The following is a 23690-nucleotide window of genomic DNA, read 5'->3' on the forward strand; positions in this document are numbered from 1 at the left end:
GGCCAGTCTGCTATGTGTGAGGTGCTACCTCAGAGTTGTTTTGATTTGCATTTCTCTAATTATGAGAGATTTAGAACACCTTTTCATGTGCTTATTGATAGTTTTGATTTCTTTATCTGAAAAATGCCTATTCATGTCCCTTGCTCATTTATCAATTGGGGAATGGCTTGATTTTTTTTGTACAATTGATTTAGCTCCCTATAAATTTGAGAAATTAGACCTTTGTCAGAGGTTTTTGTTATAAAGATTTTTTTTCCCAATTTGTTGCTTCCCTTCTGATTTTGGTTGCATTGGTTTTGTTTGTACAAAAACATTTCATTTTAATGCAATTAAAATTATTAATTTTACATTTTGTAATATTCTCTATCTCTTGCTCTTGGTCTTAAATTCTTTCCTTTCCCATAGATCTGTCAGGTATACTATTCTGTGTTCACCTAATTTACCTCTTTATATTTAAGTAATTTACTCATTCTGAATTTATCTTGGCATAGGGTATGAGATGATGATCTAAACCTAATCTCTCCTATACTGTTTTCCAATTTTCCCAGCAGTTTTTTTCAAATAGTGGGTTCTTGTCCCCAAAGCTGGGATCTTTGGATTTATCATACACTATCTTGCTGAGGTCATTTACCCCAAGACTTTTCCATTGATCCTCCCTTCTGTCTCTTAGCCAGTACCATATTGTTTTGATGATCACTGCTTTATAGTACAGTTTAACTTCTGGTACTGCTAGGCCCCCATCCTTCACATTTTTTTCACTAGTTCCCTTGATATTCTTGATCTTTTATTCTTCCAAATGATTTAGTTGATTATCTAGGATTCTTTAAGTAGACCATCATATCATCTGCAAAGAGTGATAGTTTAGTCCCCTCATTGCCTATTTTAATATCTTCAATTTCTTTTTCTTCTTTAATTGCTACTGCTGGTGTTTCTAGTATAATGTTAAATAATAGAGGTGATAATGGGCATCCTTGCTTCACTCCTGATCTTATTTGGAGAACTTCTAACTTGCCCCCATTGTGGATGATGCTTGCCGGTGGTTTTAAATACATACTTTTTATTTTAGGAAACGCCTGTGTCTTCCTACACTTTCTAGTGTTTTCAATAGGAATGAGTGTTGTATTTTGTCAAAGGCTTTTTCTGCATCTATTGAGATAATCATGTGATTTCTTTTGGTTTGGTTATTGATAAGGTCAATTATGCTGATGGTTTTCCTAATATCAAACCATCCTTGCATTTCTGGTATAAATCCCATCTAGTCATAGTGAATAATCCTTGGATAACTTCTTGGAGTCTTTTTGCTAGTATTCTATTTAAGATTTTTGCATCGATGTTCATTAAGGAGATTGGTCTGTAGTTTTCTTTCTCTGTTTTTGGTCTGCCTGGCTTTGGAATCAGCATCATATTTGTGTCATAAAAGGAATTTGGTAAAACTCCTTCTTTGCTTATTTTGTCAAATATTTTGTAGAGTATTGGGATTAGTTGTTCTTTAAGATGTTTGATAGAATTCACTTATGAATCCATCTGGTCCTGGGGATTTTTTCTTGGAGAGTTCTTTGATGGCTTTGTTCAATTTATATTTCTGAAATGGGATTATTTAAGTATTCTATTTCCTCTTCTGTTAATCTAGGCAATTTACTTTTTGTAAATATTCATCTATATCACCTAGATTGCCATATTTAATGCCATATAATTGGGCAAAATAGTTACTAATAATTACCTTAATTTCTTCTTCATTAGAGGTAAGGTCACCCTTTTTCATCTTTGATACTCTTAATTTGATTTTCTTTCTTTTTTTTATTAGATTAACCAGTTGTTATCTATTTTATTTGTTTTTTCAAAGTATCAGCTCCTAGTCTTATTTATTAGTTCAATAGTTCTTTTACTTCCAATTTTATTCATTTTTCTTTTGATTTCCAATTTGGTTTTTATCTGATTTTTAATTTGTTCTCTTTCTAGTTTTTTAATTTGCATACCCAATTCATTGACTGCTTCCCTCTCTGATTTATTGATATATGCACTCAGGGATATAAATTTTCCCCTGAGTACTGTTTTGCCTCTACACCATAGGCTTTGATATGTTTTCTCCTCATTGTCATTCTCTTCAATGAAATCAGTAATTGTTTCTTTGATTTGTTCTTTGACCCACCAGTTTTGAAGAATTAGATTGTTTATTTTTCAATTAATTTTAAATTTGCCTTTCCATAAGCCCTTATTGATTATGATTTTTATTGCATTATGGTCTGAAAAATTGCATTTATTATTTCTGCTTTCCTACATTTGTTTGCAATGTTTTTATGCCCCAGTACATAGTCAATCTTTGTATATGTGCAATGTGCTGCTTTTTATTCCTTTTTTTCCCTATTTATTTTTCTACAGATATCTATTAGATCTAATTTTTCTAACATTTCATTCACTTCCCTTACTTCTTTCTTATTTATTTTTTGAGTTCAATTTATCTAGTTATGATAGGAGAAGGTTGAGGTCCCCCACTAGTATTGTTTTACTATCTATTCTCTCCTTAAGCTCCTTTAATTTCTTCTTTAGAAATCTGAATGCTATACCATTTGGTGCATATATGTTGAGTGCTGATATTTCTTCATTATTTATACTACCTTTTATCAAGATGTAATTACTTTCCTTATCTCTTTTAATCAGATCTATTTTTGCTTTAGTTTTGTTTGAGATCATAATTGCTACTCCTGCCTTCTTTGTCTCACTTGCAGCCCAGTAAATTCTGCTCCACCTTCTTACCTTTACTCTGCACATGCTTGCCTACCTCAAATGTGTTTCTTGTAGACAACATATGGTAGAATTCTGGTTTTTAATCCATTACGCTATCTCTTTCCTTTTTATGAGTGAGTTCATCCTATTCTCATTCCCAGTTATGATTACTGTATGTGTATTCCCTTCCATTTTGATTTCCTCCTTTTTCCTTATCCCTCTTACCTTCCCCTCCAACTTTTCATTTTTAGTCAGTCTCCCCCACCTCCGCTTTCCCCTCCCTAATGTTACTCCCTTTCTCCCCTCTCTTACTCCCCTCTTACTATAGTGTCTTTTAAATGACCCCCACAATCCTCCCTTGTATTGCTCCCCTCCCCACCAGCCCATTTATACCCCTTCTACTTTAGGGCACAATACAATTCTCTGCTCCAATGGATCTAATTGTTCTTCCCTCTCTGAGTCAATTCTGAGTGTAAGATTTAAGTATTACCTGTCACCAACTTCTTCCTCCCTTCCATTGTATTGGTCTTCCTATGCCCCTCCCCACCCAGTGCTTCGCTGTGAAATATATATTTACCCCATTTTATCTCTTTCCCCATTTCCCTTAGTATTATCTTTTTTACTCCTTGATATATGGATATATATATATACATATATATATATGTGTGTGTGTGTGTGTGTGTGTGTGTGTGTATACATGTATATGTATATGTATCTTTTTTTTTTTGGACATATCATCCTCTACAATTTATCATTGTAATCTCTAGGTATACTTCTAGCTACCCCAATGATAATAACAATTTTAAAGAGTTACCAACATCATCTTTTCATATAGGAATACAAATCATTTGAACTTATTTGGACCCTTAAATATTTTCCCCCCTTTCTTAATTACCTTTTGGTGGTTCTCTGGAGTTCTGTATTTGAGCATCACATTTTCTGTTTAAGTCCAATCTTTTCCTCAGGAATGCTTGGGAATCTTCTACTTCATTAAATTACCATACCTTCCCCTGCAAGAATATAGTCAGTTTTGCTGGGTAGTTGATTCTTGGTTGTAGACCTAGTTCCCTTGCTTTCTGGAATATCATATTTCATGCCTTCTGGTTCTTCAGTGTGGATGCAGCCAGGTCCTGTGTAATCCTGACTGTGGCTCCATGATATCTGAATTGTTTCTTTTTAGCAGCTTGTAATATCTTTTCCTTGCTTTGGAAGTTCTTGAATTTGGCTATAACATTCCTGGGCATTTTTTTTTTTTTTTAAAAAACCCTCACCTTCCGTCTGGGAGTCAATACTGTGTATTGGCTCCAAGGCGGAAGAGTGGTATGGGCTAGGCAATGGGGGTCAAGAGACTTGCCCAGGGTCACGCAGCTGGGAAGTGTCTGAGGCCACATTTGAACCTAGGACCGCCCATCTGTAGGCCTGGCTTTCCATCCACTGAGCTACCCAGCTGCCCCCCTGGGCATTTTCAATTGGGGATTTAATGCAGGAGGTGATCTCTGGATTCTTTCAATCTCTACCCTCTTGTTCAAGAATATCAGGGCAATTTTCTTGGTTAATTTCCTGTAGAATCATGTCCAGGCTTTTTCTTTGGTCATGATTTTCTGGTAGTCCAATAATTCTTAAATTGTCTCTCCTGGATCTATTTCTCAGGTCTGCTGTTATCAATGAGGCGCTTTCAATTTTCCTCAATTTTTTCATTCTTTTGATTTTGTTTTGTAGATTCTTGTTGCCTTGTGAAGTCATTTGCTTCTAATTGTTCAATTCTAATTTTTAAAGACTGAATTTCATTCCTAACATTTTGAACCTCCTTTTCCTTTTGATCTATTTTTCTTTGTATGTCGTTGTTTTTATCTTTTACCTTCTTTGCCTTGTTTTCAAGCTGGTCAATTCTAGCTTTAAAGACACTATTTTCTTGTTTTAGTTCATATGCCTCTGATGACCTCTTTTGCTTTTTAAGTTCTTTTACCAATTTTCTTCAACTTCTCTTAATTGTTTTTTGAATTGTATTTTGAGTTCTTCCAGTGCCTGGGTCCAATTTGCTGGAGTTCCTGAGTTTTAGCTTGGTGTTCCTTGGTCCTCCTCTGTTCCATTTGTTTGTTGTTCATTACCTTAATAGAAACTGTCAATGTTCATTTCTTTTTTGGTTGTTTACTCATATTTTTTCCTTCTTTCCCCCTCCTTATTGTCTGTATTCTTGCTCCAATGTTTATTTGCTGGATCTGTGAGTTTGGGCTTTTCTGCCCTGAAGAGGCTTCTTCTCTGCTCAGCTGATTAACTGGATTAGGCTGAGGGAGCTGACCAGTAGTATTAATGTGCCCTGAGGCCAGATCTTCCCCAGCTACCAGTAGAGGTTGAAGGTGAAAGTGAAGGTGTGGAGGCTGAAGGTAGTTACCATAGGTCCTCCTTTCTGCCAGTTGCCTCCCTGCCAGCTGTCCCTATCAGAGCCCTGAGCTTCCCATGATGGTACCAAGTACTCTGTTGTGGTTGCAGCCTTTGCCCTGGGATCCCAGTCAGCTGGATCCCTACCAAGGGTCTCAGGGCAATAGGTGGGGGAGGGGTGTTGGATCTTTCCCTTATACCTGAGAATTTGACTTTATCTGTGTACCTTTTAGGTTGGATCAAGCAGGAGAGACCAGTGGCTCTGTCCACTGCCAAGTCTGGCTCTCTGTCCACTCTGCACCCTTGCTCCTCTCCTTTTCTGCCAGTTCTGTGAGACTGAGCCCCTTTGCCCTCTGAAGGCTTCTTCTCTGCACTATTGATTAAGACAGTTGAGCTTATCTGCAGAGCTGAATGTGCCGAGGCCAAAATTTTCAGAGGCAGAGCCCAAGATGGAGGTGTGGAGGCTAAAGACTGGGACCAGTCTGCCCTCTTCTCCACTTCTGTCCTCCAGCTGCTTCCTTGCCAGCTGTGGTCAGATCCCAGACCTTCACATAATTGTGGTAGCAAGGCACTCCATCCTGGTTGGAGCCCTCGCCCTGAGATCCCACTTGTCCCCTGGAGTCTCAGCATAGTGTGTGTGTGTGTGTGTGTGTGTGTGTGTGTGTGTGAATCCTGGGACCTTCCTTCTTTCTTTTCCTTAAACCCATGAATTCCACTTTCTCCGAGTACCTTTTAAATTGAATCAAGCAGGAGGGTCCCTCAGCTCTGTCTTTTTGTTAGATTTGGTTTTCTGCCCCTCCCCCCTTGAAGTGTTTTGTTTTTTATTATTGTGAGTTTTCACAAAGAAATAAATTTTTACTGCTTCTAAGCCACCATCTTGACCCACCCCCACCCCTTCTGAAGAGCTTTGAACATCATATAGAAGCGTTTACATATTTGATCCTGGAGGTGAAGTAGGGAGCCATGGTGGTTTGCATAGGGAAGTGTCAGCCAAACCAGATTTCAGGAAAATCACTTTGATGGCTCAATTGAGGATAGCCTGAAGAATGAAGAGGTTGATAGTAGGCAGAGTAGCTGTTCAGTTCACAAGTGAATACTCTACTGAAATGCCCACTTTCAATTTTTGAAAACAACGATTACATTATAGTCTACAAAAGATTTAATATTTTGACTTTTCTATAATTGTTGGGTATTGATTTCTTAATATACGATTGATCTTTTTGTGAACCATGTGGAGTTGAGTTTTCTACTATTGCTAGGAAATATTTAGAATTCATATGGATTCATTGTTTATGCTACCTTTCAGCAAAATGAAGTTTCCACACTAATCTCTTTTCATTTTTCTTGTTCCCTTTTCTGAGAGGATGATCTCTGCATTACTTCAGGTGAAGCATAACTGCAATTTATTTTTTAAAAATATACTCATTTTTTGAAATTCTGAGTTAGAAATTCTCTTCCCTCATCTTGAGAAGGCAAGCAATTTGATATAGGTTTTTATATGAAGTCATGCAAAATATATTTACCTATTAGTCAAGTAGTGAAAGAAATTATAGGACCTTCAGAATTGTCTTAGATCATTGCTGAGAATAGCTAACTCATTTAGAGTTATCATATTGCTGTTACTGTGTATGTTTTCCTGATTCTGCTCACTTTATTTTTTATTGGTTCACATAAATCTTCATAGGTTTTTCTGACAGCTTCTGGTCATCATTTCTCATGGCCCAATAGTATTCCATCACAATCACATACATTGTTTAGTCATTTCTCAAATGATGGATATCCCCTCAATTTCTAATCCTTTGCCACCATAAAGAGCTACTATTGATATTTTGTACATATAGGTCCTTTTCCTTTTCTGGATGTCTTTGAGATAGTTAGTAGTGGTATTGCTGAAACAAAGTGTATGCACAGATTTATTTATAGCCCTTTGGGTATGAATTAAAATGGCTTTCCACAATGTTTGAATGAGATCACAAGTCCACCAACAATGTACCAGTGTGCAAATGTTCCCACATCCCCTCCAACATGTCATCATTTCCCTTTTTGGTCACATGAGTAAATTTGCTAGGTGTGAGGTGGTACCACAGAGTTGTTTTAATTTGTATTTCTCTAACCAATAGTGATTTAGACATATGAACTTGTTAAAATTTTTTTAAAAAATAAACCACTCCAGTATAATTGCTCTCCTTTGTAACTCTATGAATATTTTACTTTATGCCTTTCCAAACATTCTGAGGGGTCTAGGACATACAAAAGCTTAAGAACCACTACTTTATAGATAGGTTTCTTCTGGAGGTATCAGTGATCTCCTTGGTTGAATCATCAGAAATGAGTTTGACAAATCTTAGGGAACTCAAGTTCAATTTCCTCCCCAGTGAAAAGTGAAACTCAAAGAGATGAAGTTATTGATACACCTAGGGTCTCCTAGCCAGTGGATGGCAACATTGACATGAGTGCCAATGCCATGGCTTCTAATTCAGAGCTTTTTCTTCCATCCAGTATTCTTGATTTCTCTTTATATGTATGTGTGTATATATGTATATGTGTATATATATATATAAATATATATAAATATATATATAAAGGTATATATCACACATACTCTTACTGACAAACTTGGAATCTACAAACAGAGGAAAAATGTCCGTGGTCAGAAGTCAAAAATAACAAACACATGCTTTCTCTCAAAAGTGGGGTGCCCAGGGCATTCACTAATGGAATTAGGAATCTTGTTATGTTTTAGCAATTTTGTGTTAAAAGCTTGGTCCCTGAGAAATAACTTTCTCTGAAAAACGTAAGGGAAAAAAGTGAGCTCCTATTTAGTAAATGAAGATTCCTAGTTATCCACCTTAAAACTGTAATTTCCTTCATCAGTATTGTGGTATGATAGAAAGAGGTCTGATCTTGTGAGAGTGAGAACAAATTCAAACATGAACTTTGCCAATTTCTACCTATGTGGCACTGAAAAAGTCACCTATGTCACCTCTGGGCCTTAAGTTTTCTCACCTCTCAAATGTAGAAGCCAGACTAAATCTTCCTCTAAAGGCCCTACCAATTCTAAATCTATGATCCTGTTTGTACAGGATAGGTGTGTCTAGGATCCTGCATGTGATTAAGTGTTGTCAAAATAAGTCCAGAAAAGGAATTACAAGAGATTAATAACTGGCTGTAGTGACTTTTGAGAGGCTTATCTAGGAGGCTTATTTTATTCTCTTATCTTTAATAGTAAGATAATTAATAATAGTTAACATTTATGTTTTGAGGTTTGCAAAGCACTTCACACATTAGCTCATTTGATATGTACTGTTGATATGAATCTGTTAGATAGGTGGTATAATTGTGCCCATTTTACAAGAGGAAACTAAGACAAAGTGATTTTACAGTCACTAGTTAAATGAGGTGGGATTTGAACTCAGACTTTCCTGACTTTTAAGCTGAATATTTCATTCACTGTACCACCTAGCTGTCTCTATGTTCTCTGAAGATTCCCTTTATAAGAAATTTTTTTCCCTACAACCCAACGGATACAGCAATGTTTTGTATGATAGCATATGTATAGCCTATATCCAACTGTTTTATCATCTCAGGGAGTGGGGAGAGAATTTGGAATTCAAAATATAGGAAAGTAAATTCTAAAAATTGTTTTTATATGTAATTGGGGAAAAAATAAAACATTACTAAAGAGGAAGAAAACAAAAAGAAATAACAAGTAGGAAGTGCTCAGAAAAACCTGGACAGACTTACAGGAACTGCTGTGAAATAAAGAGAGCAGAACCAGGAGGTCCTTGTACATAACAGCAGCAATACTGTACAATGATCAACTATGAAATGACTTACCTATTCTCAATAATACGACAATCCAAGACAATCCCAAGGACTTATGATGAAAAATGCTGTCCATCTCCAGAGAAAGAACTGATGGATTCAAAGCATACTCTTTTTCACTTTATTTTCTGTGTGGTTTTTAAAAAACGTGTCTTCTTTTATAACATGACCAATATGGAATCATATAAATCTGGATAAAATTGCTTATTCTTATTAAGTGTGGGGGGAAAGAGGGAGAGAATTTGGAACTCAAAATTTTAGAAAACCAATGCTAAAAACTATTTTTACATGTAATTGGGGAAAAATAAAATATTATGTGAAAAACTTTAAGATAAATTTAAGTCAAACAAAATAGAAGAGATTATGTGGGTCAGAATTAGGAATTTGGTCTCTTTAAAAAGAAATGATAGCAGGTAAGAGTAATAAATGTTGGAGGGGATGTGGCAAGATTGGGACAATAATGCATTGCTGGTGGAGTTGTGAATTGATCCAACCATTCTGGATGCCAATTTGGAACTATGTCCAAAGAGCTCTAAAAGACTGCCTGCCCTTCAATCCCCAAAGAGATCATAAACAGACTTGTACAAAGATATTTATAGCCATGCTTTTTGTGGTGGCAAAAAACTGGAAAACAAGGGTATGCCTTCAATTGGGGAATGGCTGAACAAATTGTGGTATAGGCTGGTGATGGAATACTATTGTGCTCAAAGGAATAATAAACTGGAGGAATTCCATGTGAACTGGAAAGACCTCCAGGAATTGATGCAGAGTGAAAGGAGCAGAGCCAGAAGAACATTGTACACAGAGACCAATACACTGTGGTAAAATCGAATGTAATGGACTTCTGTGCTAGCAGCAATGCAATGACCCAGGACAGTTCTGAGGGATTTATGGAAAAGAACGCTACCCACATTCAGAGGAAGAACTACAGGAGAGGAAACACAGAAGAAAAACAACTGCTTGAACACATGGGTTGATGTGGACATGACTGGGGATGTAGAACTGAAACGACCACACCAATGCAACTAACAACAATATGGAAATAGGTCTTGACTGATGACACATGTTAAAACCAGTGGAAATGCGTGTTGGCTATGGGGGGTGGGGAGTTAAGGGGAAAGTAAAAGCATAAATTATGTAACCATGGAAAATTTCTCTAAAAAAACAAACAAATAAATAAATGGAAATATATCTATTTTGAGGAACTGACATTTTAAGTTGAATAAATGTTTTACCATAACTATTTGGCAAAACCTAGTGGAGGGCTGCCTGGATATCACTCTTCCCTCAAGGGCTTCACCCCTTCCTTGATTAACCCAGCTTGCAGAGATCTCTTCCCTTTTAGAAGTGGTCTGTGCCTGGGGCTCCAAACCACATTAAGCTCCTTCAAGGTTAGGGGTCCTTGTGACTAGCACATAGTATTTTAGTAGGCTATCAGCATCTTTCCCTCCATTTTTACCTTTGAAGGGAGTGGGAGGAAAAATTCGAGGGGAAAAAAAAACCAGAAGTTACACACACAGGGAGACTTCACAAAGCATGTGACCAATTTAATGGACGTAACAAGGTTCACAAAATTTTGATATAACGAATGCAAAATCACAAGTTTTCTCTTCTTAAATATTTAGAATGAGAAAAATGTTCACAAAGTTCACTGTAATGACATTAATTGCAATAGACAGTAAGTATACATTTTACTTGTAATTTAGAATGGGAAAAATGCTCAAAGTTGACTTGATGACAGTCATTGCAACAGATAGTAAGTGTGTATGTTTTACTTGTAATTTAGAATGGAAAAAATGCTCACAAAGTTCACTGTGATGACAGTCATTGCAACAGATAGTAAGTGTGTATGTTTTACTTGTAATTTAGAATGGGAAAAATGCTCACAAAGTTCACTGTCATGAAAATTGACTGCAACAAATAGTAACTGTATTTTACTCAAAATTTAGAACAGGAAAATAGTCACAGACTTTGCTGTGACGAAATTGACTACAACAGATAGTAACTACGTTTTATTCTAATTTAGAACGTGAAAAGGATTCCACAAAATTTACTTTAACAAAAATTTAACTACTACAGATAGTAACTTCATGTTTTACTCAACTTTTAGTCTAGGACCTTTTATATAATGGATAGGTAACGAACAACACAACACTATCAAAGGCTCAAGCCATTTAATCAAAGACAATGCGGTAACTGCGTTCCTGCTCCTTGCGACGACTGTCACAAACTTTTGATACTTCTTCCACCTTCCGCTGCAACAAGGCTGTAGAGAAACACAGGATGCAATCATTTTTCCAAGACAAAAGTTATAGACCTTCAAAGTTGGAAGGCACCTTGGTGGTTTGCTTATCTAACCCGTCATTTAAAGAGTCCCTCCTATGAGATACTCAGCTGGTGGTTGGCCAGTCTTGGCTCAAAAACATCCAATGAGCGGGAATTCCCTGGCTTCCAAAATGAGTCCTTCCATTCTTGAAGAGTTCTACTTATTATTTCCTTATGCCAAGCCTACCCCTCTGTCTGTCATTAATCCTGGTTCTACCCTCTTAAACTAAGAACAAGGGGTATAATTAGTCTTTTACACATGACATCTCTTTCAAACACTTGAAGGGGAGCATGTGTTTCTTAATACTATTCTTCTGCAGGCTAAATGCTCCCAGTTCCTTTAACTGATGCTTATATGGAATGAATTTAAGGCCTCCCCCTTTTGCCCTTTTCTGGAAGCTCTCTAGTTTCTTGGTGTCCTCTGGCCATTAATTCCTTCTAATCTATGAAACAATACTCCCAATCTAGTCATCCTTATCTCACAACAAAAGCAAGTGAGACTGGATGAAAAGCTTGACTAAAATCTACCTCACTAACATGTATGACATCTCTGGAACTGCCCACAGTTTGCTCAAAGAAGGAAGGAAGGAAGACCTATTCTTAAAGAAGCCCTACTGGTTCACTATCACTACTTTCTTTTCTGGCTGCTCACTAGCTTTCCCTTGAATAATCAATTTCTAGGAAGTCAAGCTGTCACATGACACAAAGACAAGCTGACTTAAGAATATGGGGGAAATCCTTAGATTAAGAGACAGCAAAATAGAAAAAACTACTGTCCAGGGAGTGTAGCCAAGTGGCTCAATGGATAGAGAGTCAGGCCTAGAGATGGGAGGTCTTAGGTTCCACTCTAGTCTCAGTCACTTCCTAGCTATGTGACCCTGGGCAAGTCACTTAACCTCCACTGCCTACCCCTTACCGCAATTCTGCCTTGGAACCGATACACAGTATTGGTTCTAAGATGGAAGGTGAGGGTTTAAAAACAACTACTGTCCAGCCATGCCTCCCTTTGCCTTATATTTGTGAAGGGATTTTTTTTGGTCAATCCAAGTATAAGAGTTGGCTCTAGTGAACATCTTCTTGGATTTGGCTCAATCTAGAGTTCTAGCTAATCGAGATCTTTTCCTGAGTCTGTGATCCCTCCCAGCAAATGTGCTCCCTGCAAGTGCTGACCAACCAAGTTACTGATAAAAACAGGGAATACTACAAGACCAAGCACACAATGGGGTAGCACTGGGCCTAAAGTCAAGAAGACTCATTTTCCTAAGGCTAAATCTGATCTCTAGACACTAACTAGCCTGTGACCTTAGGTAAATCACTTGAGTCTAGTAGCCTCAGTTCCTCATCTAGAAAAATAAGCTGGAGAAGAAAATGGCAAACCCCAGGCAGCTAGGTGGCTCAATGGATTGAGAGCCAAGCCTAAAGATGGGAGGTCATGGGTTCTAATCCGACCTCAGATGCATCCTAGCATCTGTATGACTCTAGCCAAGTCACTTAACTCCCCTCGCCTGACTGCTCTTCTTCTTTGGAACCAATACACTGTATTTATTCCAAGACAGAAGGAAAGGGTTTAAAAGAGAAAGAAAGAAAATGGCTAACCATTCCAGTGTCTTTGCCAAGAAAACCCCAAGTAGGGTCCGGAAAAGTCCAACACAACTGAACTGAGTGAAGAACAACAACAAATACATATCCCTTGGGCATTCATTCCACTGAAGATGTTCTTCCAAAATGAGACCGATCATATACTACTCTTTGGAGTCTGGCCTTTCCTTTCAACTAGTTCCAAATCTAAATAGCTGGATTGTCTAGACTACATTCCTCCTTCACTTTTACAGGGACAGCAAGCGAGACTGGATCAAGTTCCCAGGAACAGAAAGGCTAGGAATGCAGTATCTTCCATTCTGGGTGGTATCTGTTTGCAAAACTACTTCAAGCCATCTATTTTTTTGTTTATTGAAACAAAGCACCACTTGCACAGTGGCAATTCATTTCATCTAACCTTCAAGAACCTGGAGAAGCAATGGATAAACAGAGCGCAGGCCCCCTGCCCCCCCCCCCCCCGCCCCCACGCCTCTGGCTTTCAGCTACAGGATCATCCACTCCCTAAGGAAGCATCCTCTGAGAACAATTCTAGCTTTTCGTCTGAGCCTCATACAAATGTATGTACGTGTTCATTAAAGCCTACCAGTGCCCCTCAGGATAGTCATTAATGGAAGGCATGGAGTTGGGTTGAAGTTGGAAAATTAAGAAATTGTCCCTAGAGTCAACATTTTTGTTTCTAGCCTAAGGATTTGCTTAACAGGCAATGTCAAAATAGAACTAAGATTAGGTGAAATTCCCAAAGCTAATTGTCAGGTAGGTTCTTCCCTTCCTCTCCCTACCCTCTCCAGGCCCAACCCTTTTGGCATGCAGGAGCTCACACAGAGGACAGATAAACCTTTGGATTCAAAACAAAAGTAACTGAGAGGCACAATCTACTCATTTGCTGATTGCTTCACTATTAAATAAAATGACCAATAAACAAGTGTTTAAAATTCTAAAATCTAAAGGAAAGCCCAGAAACAACTCAGGATTACCAGAACCTTATTACTAACTGTGACACGGTCTCTACAATCAATTTTCTTCTTTCCTATCATTTTTTCCTTAAAAAACCTTTACTAAGTATCAGTTCAAAGGCTAGGCAATGGGAGTTAAGTGACTTGCCCAGAGTCACACAGATAGAAGTATTTGAGGCCAGATCTCTAGGCCTGGCTCAGTCCACTGAGCCACCAAGCTGCCCCAACAATGAATTCTGAATGAAGCTTCAAATGTAAATTTCTTTGGATGTCTTCCTTCAAATAAAAACCTGCATTCTGGTGCCTGGTGGAAGTAAACTCAGGATGAGAGAATCTGGGTTTTGTTCAGCTATCAATCTGTGTATTCCCAGGCAAGGTCGCACTTTAGAACTGAAAGAAAACAGCTGATTATGTTGCACTTTGACAGCCAATTTTGCTAAGTATCCATCTCACAAGGAGTTCTCTTTACATGTCTAAAATCGAAACACACGCAAATTCTTTTCAAAGAGACCCTGACAAGAGTCAGCTCATTCTGATTTCGGTAGGAAGTTCTTATCTTCAACTTCACTTCAAATTTTACGAAGAAGGTGTCATTCCAAAGATTGGAAGTTATTCTAGGAGGCAAATGTAGGCTTGATGCAAAGAAAAAACTTGCCTATGATGACAAGCTATTTAAAAGTGGAATAGGCTGACTGTGGGAGATGGGAGGTTCCCCAGCTCGGTGGTTAGATCACTGGGCCTGGAATCAGGAAGACTGAAGTTCAAATCCCACCTCGGCCACTTCCTAGCTGTGTGACCCTGGGTGAGTCACTTCACCTTTCATTGCCTGACAAATGGATCCACTGGAGAAGGAAATGGCAAACCACTCTAATATCTTTGCCAAGAAAATCCCATGGAAAGGTCCACAGGGTCACAAAGAATCAAACATGACAACAGGTTCTCTATCACTGGAGGTAATCAAGGGAGAGCTGGAGGGCTATTTGTTAGATATGTTGTAAAATGGATTCTCTCATTTGGGTTTGGTTTGGATGAAATGGCCCCTGATTCTTGAATTCTAAGAGGAAGTCAATAAAAATTAAGATCACAGAGTTGGAAAGGACCTAGAAAGGAGAAGTAACAGGCAGAACCCAGCTTTTAATTAGCAGAAAGAGGATCAGCCCCTGGTCTCTATTCTCCAAATCTAGCCCTCTTTGCACACCACTACCCACAGCCTTTAACCAGAATCCTCAAACAGTAACCAGAATCCTCAAACAGAAATGTGGTTTTCAAAAGACTCATTTTGGGGGCAGCTGGGTGACTCAGTAGATTGAGAGCCAGGCCCACAGATGGGAGGTCCTGGGTTCAGATCTGACCTCTGACACTTCCCAGCTGGGTGACCCTGGGCAAGTCACTTCACCCCCATTGCCTAGCCCTTAACCACTCTTCTGCCTTAGAACCAATACACAGTATTTATTCTAAGATGGAAGGTAAGGGGTTAAAAAAAAAAAGAAAGACACTAATTTTTATCTTTAAATTTGGCAGAGGTGTGCTATAATAAGCTCAAAATCCTCCCGACCCTGCTCCACTCAAGAGCCGTGGAGAAACTATCAAGGAATCCCGTTTCTTCCAGAAACCCAACAAGAGTGCCATCCTGCTGAATCTGGAGGTGGACGATGCCCTCCATGGCTAAGGGGGAAGAAGCTGGGCTGAGCAGGTGAATGAGCAAAAGAACAAAGTTAGCACAGTCTTGGATGCATCCCAGCTCTTAGTGGACACCGGGCTTCATCAAAGTAGCTGGCAGAGACCAAACTCAGCCAGGCAGTTGGACTCATGCAAAGCCCCTGTCTGGAAAAAGGCCTCTGTCTCACAGGGCTGCTTGTGGCTGAGCAAGATCAATGAGAGAAAGGATCCAAATGTACTCTTGAGTTCTTAAGGAGAAATCTGAGGTGGTGGAGATCAAAGGCATCGCTTACAAACAACAGGTCAAGGGCTTTGGGCTTTGAATTCTCTAGTGCTGATATGTTTTTACACTCACCTATTGCTTTCACCTCCATTCAAACCCTGCTCAGCTGCTTCACTGCAAGAAGGAAGGGAGCCCGGGGGGGTTCCCCAGGGTCAGGCTATGTATATAATACAAGGTCTGGCTATTTCCCAGCAAGCTTTGCCAACAGGTTCGTGGGGACTGTGATCATATTGACAAAAAGACACATTCTGGAAGTTCTGAAGGGCTTCTAAAAGTATTTCCACACACATCATCTTATCAGGGCCTCTAGACAAGTCTGTGAGGTAGGCAGTGCAGCTATTATTATTATTATTATTATTATTCCCATTTCACAGATGAGTAAACTATATTGAATAGCCCAGCTAGGACTAGAATGTGGGCCTTTAGAATCAGGGCCCAGGGCTTATTGAATGCCAGGTAATTCCTGAATTACAAAGGATTATTCAGAGAGCTAGGTGACCAGGGGCAAATCACAGAAAACTATCTAAGTTGCAGATGAATTATTTATCTGCATTTCGAAGGGCTGTGTTCATATCAATGAAAGATCTGTACCAAAAAGAAACTTCCAGCAGTGAGTACCCAGGAACCTTGGCATCTACACTAGCCCCTAAAGTAGCCCAGGGCTGATTCATGGAGTAGCCCATCCTGAAGTTGGTTGGTGAAATGCCATAAAAAAGTGGCCTTGCTTATAAAGAGCTCCATCCACACAGGGAGCAACTCCTCAGGACTGTATTCTAGCACGGCCCTGTAGTTTATTTGCTTTAGGCACAAGTAAGAAGAAAACTGCTCTGGGGGAGAATCTGTTGCGCCCCTCAAAGTTAAGTCCAACTATGTGCAAATGATTTCAAATTGAGGGGTCTATTGTAACAGATAAAATTCATATAGAAGGGTATATTTAAAGATATTAGACTTTTATCTAAAGCCATATTGATAATTAAAAAACCACGCGCCTGCTAAGATTTAATTCAAATGCCCAGCCATGCTTTCCCCCTGGCTGCTTCATAGGAAAGAGAGCATCCCAAACAAGTTCTGAGTGTTTATACCTCTGTCTATGTAATCACACTTCCTGCCCACCTGTATTACATAAGAGGGATCATGGGAAATGTAGTTTTCAAGTCCCCTAACCGTCCACAGGAAGTTTAGACCAGAGACCTCAAGATCCATTCAAGGACCCCCAGATTTCCAACATCACACTATCCAGAGGGTAGTGGAGTGGAATTAGTGAGGGACGTGACACTGCAGGTACAGGAAGGCCTATTTTCTTCCCCAGGGAAAATAGTCACAGAAAGGAAGGATTGAGGATTGGCACTTAGCCTGCTCTAACAGGAGCTAAAGACCTTTATTTATTGTTTCCTGAGACAAAAAGTAGGAGCAGGTGGTTCATTAATGAAGTTATAGAGACCCATCGGTCACAGGAACTTTTATAAAACATCTTCCAATGAGACTCCAAATCTCTGCATAGTCTATCTCCCAGCATCTCGTACCCACTGCCTCTCTTCTGCCACCTCCTCCACTCTGGCACGCCCCTCATCACCTCACACCTGGACTACTGCCATAGTTTTCTGGATAGTCTTTTTTGCCTCAATGCCTTTGTGTCAATGTTCCATCTGGTAGCAGATTAATCAAATGCTTGGAGTAGAAGGTTATACCCCTATAGGCCAGGAGATGGCCCTCTCAGCCAAGTTTCCCAGCGAATTTATTAAAGAGGAAGAATGGGAACTACAGCAGCCTTCCTTGATAAATCAGATTCTATTCCAGGAGAGATAACCTTTTAACCAGAAACCCAAGGTATCTCTGGACATCTTTCAGCTTGTCTTCGGAGAGACGAACACAGAAGTAATTAATAACGATTTGAAAAGATCTCATTTTTATGTGAATCTCATTTCAAATCATCCCTGTCGGTACAGTCTGTCACAAAAGAAAAACAAACCCACAAACCCATCTCATTAAAAAACCTCATGCTTCTCGAACAGCTGGAGGAAGCAAAATTGCTTCTCCAAAATGACCCTTGAGGTACTTTATGAAAAAGAGAAGTATTTATCATATTAGGATAAACAACTGAAAATCTTTTACATTTTTTAAAAATTAAATTGCTCGGGGACCAGAGGCATTATTAATTTGCTTGTAGGGTTTATGCTCTTGTGAAATGCCCTCAGGAATTTTCAGCTACACAAAAGAATTCTTGACTTTTGACCTAAAGCTGTAACAGCACCTTTTTGCCTCCCCAGCCCCCACCCTGAGGCAGCCCTTCTAATGAAGGCCAACTCTGTACACGAATAGAAGCACTTTTTTTTTTGGGGGGGGGGGGAAGGGAGGGGAAGAAAGCTAGAAACAAGCTGCTCATCAAGTGGGGAATGCCTGACCAAATTGCGGTATAGGAATATGATGAAATATATTCTGTAAGATGAATTCTGAGGAAAATGTGAAGATCTACATGACCCGATACAAAGGAAGTAGAACCCAGAACACAATGTGGTTAACTTCAGATAAAAGAGCACTAAAATGAAAAATAGCAGAGATTCACCTCTCTTTTCCTTGGAGTGATGGGGGGGCTACAGGTACAGAACGCTATTTAGGCTTTTCAGTATGGCCCGTTTTGGTGTTTGCTTAACTTTTTCTTTTTGGGACAAGGGAAAGTGCATTGGGCAGGGTCCATCTGGCTATAATGTAAATCAAATGACTTCAATAAAATGTAAAGCTTTTAAAAAAATGATCAAAAAGTAATTACATAGGGTAAAACTTTCTCATAACTTTTGGTTAATAACTCACATTTATATAGTTCTTAAAGGGTTAAAAATAACTTTCTTTCCAACAAAGTATGTTTGAAAGTAAAAATATCATCACCTCCATCTTACAAATGAGGAAACTGAGGCTGTTACTGAGGGCAAGAATGCCACGATAGGCACCCAAATATGCTAACTTTAGAGGCAGCTGGGTAGTAAAGCAGATAGAATGCTGGGCCTAGTTATAAGACCTGAGCTTAAATCCAGCCTCAGACACTAGCTGTGTGACCCAGGGCAAGTCACTTAACCTCTATCTGCCTCAGTTTTCTCATCTATTTAAAAAAAGGGGTGGTGGTGGTAGAGAATAATAATAGCAACTACCTCCTAGGGTTGTTGTGAGGATAAGACAAAATAATATTTGCAAAGTGCTTAGTGTAGTGTCAGGCACATAGGAGGTGCTTATGTTTGTTCCTTTCCTTTCTTGATGCAAATGCTCATTCCCTTTGCACCCCGCCCCCCCACAATTTCTCCTAAAATGTAGCTACAATGGGAGTAAGGGTTCAACACCTGACTTGTGGATTTACTTAGTCATTATTGCTTTATTGGGTCCAAGGCCTACCCTGGAAGACGTGTGTCTTCATTTCCTGCTGCAGGAGAAGGAAGAGGCATGCGGGGATGGAGAGAGGAGTAGAGGGAAAGAAAATGGAGTCAGATGTGATCTCCTTTAGCAAGGCTACTGATGCCTCTGTTCCAGGTTTCTTCCAAAAGCTTCCATACGGAAGCATTTTCTGCTCAGAGCTCCATGCCACTGGGTGGGTTTCCAGAAATAAAATCCCTCCAAGAGTAAGCAGCTGCCCCCAACTTGCCCCTTTTCACCCTCTGATGGCCAAGAACCTCATCCAAATCCTGCTCTGTTGGGGGTAGGGAAGTCAAATTTTAGTCTGGTCCTAAAGTCATTAGTGCTCCATTATCAGATATTTAAAGGAAAAGAGAAACTGGATGAAACCTTGGTTCTTCCAATGTATTAACCCTGAGATTCCAGGTGAAAAGAAAATGGATGCTCTCCTCTGGAACACGAAGACAAGAGAATCCTGCTGACCCACTGAAACTAGGGCTCTGGCTGCATTGAGTGACTTGTTTACCAGTCCCAGTGACAGGCTGCATTGCAGTGTGTGGCCTCAGAGCAGAGGACTGCGGCCAGGCTAGCCTATGGGGGTGCAGAACCTGATGCCCTGGCCTCAGGACCAGCCAATCATTCGGAAACATCCCAAGAACAGACAGGAGGGTGATTTATCTTCTAACTAGAACACCAGAGAATCTCTCCTGTGATTTACAGTTAAACAAATTCAGGGTTACTTGAGTTCGAATGAAGCAAATCCCTAATGACTCAAATTCTCTCCATTTGGAAGCAGAGTTAACAGCCAGAGGCCCCCCCACCCCCCCCCTCGAATCTCTCCTTGTAGCTGCCAAAATGCCAAGTATAGGTTTAGGGAACCTCACAAGCCCCCTTCTCCTCCAATCTCACTCAGTACCCTGCTGGGCCCAGAAGATTGCCTGCCTCAGGCTTGGGCGCTGTTCAGGGAAGCCCAGTCAGCCATTGAAGAACCTGGCTATTCTAAGCCAGGAAGCAATGACAATGCTTTTTCTGGTCCCTGTTCTAGCCATATTCCTAGCAGGGGTTCCCATCACTTTTCTCCCTTGCAATTCTCTTTCCAGCTACATTTGGTTTGACATAAACCAAAGGTTCTTAATCTGGGGCCCATGAACTCCCATCTTTCTTTTTGCCCTCTTTGGCTTCCTTTGTAACCCTGTGTATTTGATTTTGTGCATTTATTTCTTCTGAAAAGGGGCTCACCAAGCTTTACCAGACTTTTCCAATACACAATTGTTCAGAAGCCCTGGTCTAGACAGAAACTCTCATCCTATCCTGTGGGCTGAGAAGTAGGGCACTCTGGGTAATCAAATGTTTTGGCAAACAGTAACCATTGATGGTTGGAGGCAGTAAGGTGGCTCAGTGGATAAGGCCTGAATCTGGCATGGGGAAGACCTTAGTTCAAATACAGTCTCAGAAATGTACTAGCTGTGTGACCTTGGGTATGTTATTCAACTCCTGTTTGCCTTAATCTACTGGAGAAGGAAATGGCAAACTATTCTGGTATCTATGCCAAGAAAGCCTCATGGCCAATACTGGCATGCTATGGTCCATAGGGTCACAAAGAAATGCACATGATTACTAAACGATGACAATAAGCATAGATGGAATACTCATTATTTTTAAAAACCATTACCTTGTATCAGAGAATCAATACTGTGTTATCGGTTCCAAGGCAGAAGAGCAGTAAGGGCTAGGCAATGGGGGTTAAGTGACTTGTTCAGGGTCATCCAGCTAGGAAGTATTTGAGATCATATTTGAACCCAGGACCTCCTGTCTCTAGGCCTGGCTTTCTAACCATTTCTAACCTGGCTGCCCTTGGAATATTCATTTTTAAAGAATTTAAAGCATAATGGAACAGAGCCCTTAGCACGGTGCCTGGCATATGGGTGGTGCTTAATAAATGTCTCTTGCCTTGTGAGTGACTACAAAACACCATCAATGCAGAGTAGAATTTAATTAGGAGAGAACAGGCCTCAGAGGTCCACCGCACCTGGCATTACTGTGATGCTAAAAAGGTACAGAACTCTTTACAGACACTCTCTGGCATCCTCACAACAACCCTACAAAGTAGTCTCTAGGTATTATTATCCTCTTTTTAGAGATGAGGAAACTGGCTCATGTTTGAAATGACTTGCCCAGGGTCCCACGGCGAGGAAGTGCAAGGTAGGATTTGAATCCAGGTATTCCTGACTCTGAATTCACAATCTTTCCACTCCACCTGCACTTAAGTTCTGAAAATCAATCAATGATGCCAAGAGCTCAGCAAACATGGCTGTGCCAGCTAAGAGAGTACAGTAGCTAAGAGGAGGCCACAGAAGAGCTTACCCCACCCAAGAGCTACTTCTATACTCACAAACACCAAAAAAGTTCTGGAATTCAGACTGACTTCTCCCAAGGCTTTAGTGCCTTTCTCATCTTTCTCCATGAAGAATGTTTAATTTATCAAAATGGAAGCAGGGACCTAATCTGCATCACATAACTGAAGGATTTCTGCTGAAGTTTTCAAAGGAAATAAAATATTTATTGAGTAGATTCTACATGCAAAACCCCCTGGCTTGTTTGGAGATAAAAACAAGGCTAAGACAAAGAAAAGACCTTTGTTTAAGATTCAAGAGGTAGAAGGACATGCCAGAACTCCATTAGGTCGGTATAATCAAGGATGACACAAAGAAAGGCAAGTTCAAACGAACCAGATTTGAGACATTTCAAACATCCCCATCCCAAGCTGCTGAAATTCTCTTCCTCTGTCACTACACCAAGAAGTCCTATGCAGCTCCCTGAATGCTTATTTGAAGGGGCAGCTAGGTGGCTCAGTGGCTTAGTATTGATTCTTCTTCTTTTTAAAACCCTTAGCTTCACTTTTAGAATCAATACTGTATGTGAGTGTGAAACCACCTACCCCCTTTTATGATTATAATAGCAACTAGCCTTTATGATTCTTTTAATAACATAATCATTAGTCTTGAGCTAATAGTCAAATAATGTAATTTGCTTTATAAAAATTATAAAAGTTAGCTAAGAAAAAACACAGTTTAGGGTGGTATCAAATCTTGTTTACAGGCATTTTGACCGTAAGCCCACCCAAGAGTTTCTACTAAGCCCACCACGTTCTGCTCTTGGGTGCAAACGTTGACCATCTAACTGCTGAATCCTAGTATTAAATCATAATTGTCAGCAGAAAACAATTAGACCTTGACTCTTATTGCAGAGGTCTTGGAAAGGCCAACCATAATAATAAACATAAAGTTACCACCCAGAGTGATTATTTTTGTATTTTCCAGCTTACTCAGCATTTGTTTCATTAATTAAGAAATGTCCATGTGAAAGATTTTACAACCATTCTATTTTAATTTTGATTGTATTTTCTATCACTGTGTCCTCAGATTTCTCTGCATAAAAAAGGCTATCTTATCTCCTAAGGCTCAGGGTCTTTGGAATAGGCATTGGCTTTATTGTGAGACTTGCCACCCCCACCCCTGCAATAAACCTATCAATAGCTTGGAGACTGTATTGGTGTGATAATTTTCCACCACAGGTATTGATTCCAAGGCAGAAGAGCAGTAAGGGGGTTAAGTGACTTGTCCAGGGTCACTCAGGTAGGAAGTAGCTGAGGTCAAATTTGAACCCAGGACCTGTAGTCTCCAGGAGTGGATCTCTGTCCACTGAACCACCCAACTGCCCTCTCCTAGTATCTATTCTAAGATAATAGGTGAGGGACTTTCTTTAAAAAAAGGAAGCTTATTTGAGCCTTTTATCTACATAATTAACAAGTAATTCATTGACAATGGTGGAAAAGACCACTGAAGTGCTTTACAATGGAAATGATTGGAAAGATATTGACTTCCTTGTAAAATAATTGTCAAGGTAACCAATTTGTTAAGGGTTCTCAAAGACTGACTCAATGAATGTGAAAAGCTTCATCACCAGGAGATAACTCTGATCAACTCCAATCCTGACAATAAAAGGAATGGGTACACTCTCCCCCAAAATCTTGACCTTTCCCTCTATGTAGCTAGCTAGGTGTACTCATTAAACATTACCTGAATTTTGGTCAATCCACTGAAGCGAATCCATATGAGCATTCAAAATTTTACAGATCTGCTGGAGCTAAAAAAAGAAAGTACAAAAATACAACATGTTATATTCTGGTTATCTTGCCTGGAAGAGAAACAGCAGCGACTAAAATGACTTGAGGGCGGAGTTAGAGAAAAACAATCTCCTACCACTTGACTGCTTGCTAATGGCCATGTTGATAAACAGTATCTTTAGGTGAGAACTATCATGGGGGTATGTGCTACTTTCTGCCTCTATCTGTAAAATAAACAATTGGCTATGAGCAGCCAGGTATGCAGAACAAAGTCTTCTGGAATGTTCTGTCCAAAAAGGGCTTTCAGGCTAACAGAGGCCAGGAACAATGAGAACATTACAGACAGGACCCAAGGCACTGGCCCTCCAGGGGGCGAGATTCAGGGAAAGGAAGAGAAATAATAAAGTATAAATAGGCTAAATCCAAGATTCTCTACAAT

General features: G+C 39.6%; 1 protein-coding gene across 1 annotated transcript in view; it reads right to left on the reverse strand.

Moving 5' to 3' along the window:
- Positions 1-10457: 10457 nt before the first annotated feature.
- The window catches only part of LOC123253400 (nuclear pore glycoprotein p62-like), a 61566-nt gene continuing 48333 nt past the window's right edge, over positions 10458-23690 (reverse strand). Inside the window, exons 16-17 of the mRNA XM_044682597.1 lie at positions 23205-23271; positions 10458-11194 (exon numbers count right to left, since the gene is read on the reverse strand). Of these exons, the coding sequence (XP_044538532.1) occupies positions 11103-11194; positions 23205-23271 (159 nt within the window). The 3' untranslated portion in view covers positions 10458-11102. The remainder of the gene's footprint in view (positions 11195-23204; positions 23272-23690) is intronic.

This window comes from Gracilinanus agilis, chromosome X (assembly GCF_016433145.1).
Source record: "Gracilinanus agilis isolate LMUSP501 chromosome X, AgileGrace, whole genome shotgun sequence".
NCBI lineage: Eukaryota > Metazoa > Chordata > Mammalia > Didelphimorphia > Didelphidae > Gracilinanus > Gracilinanus agilis.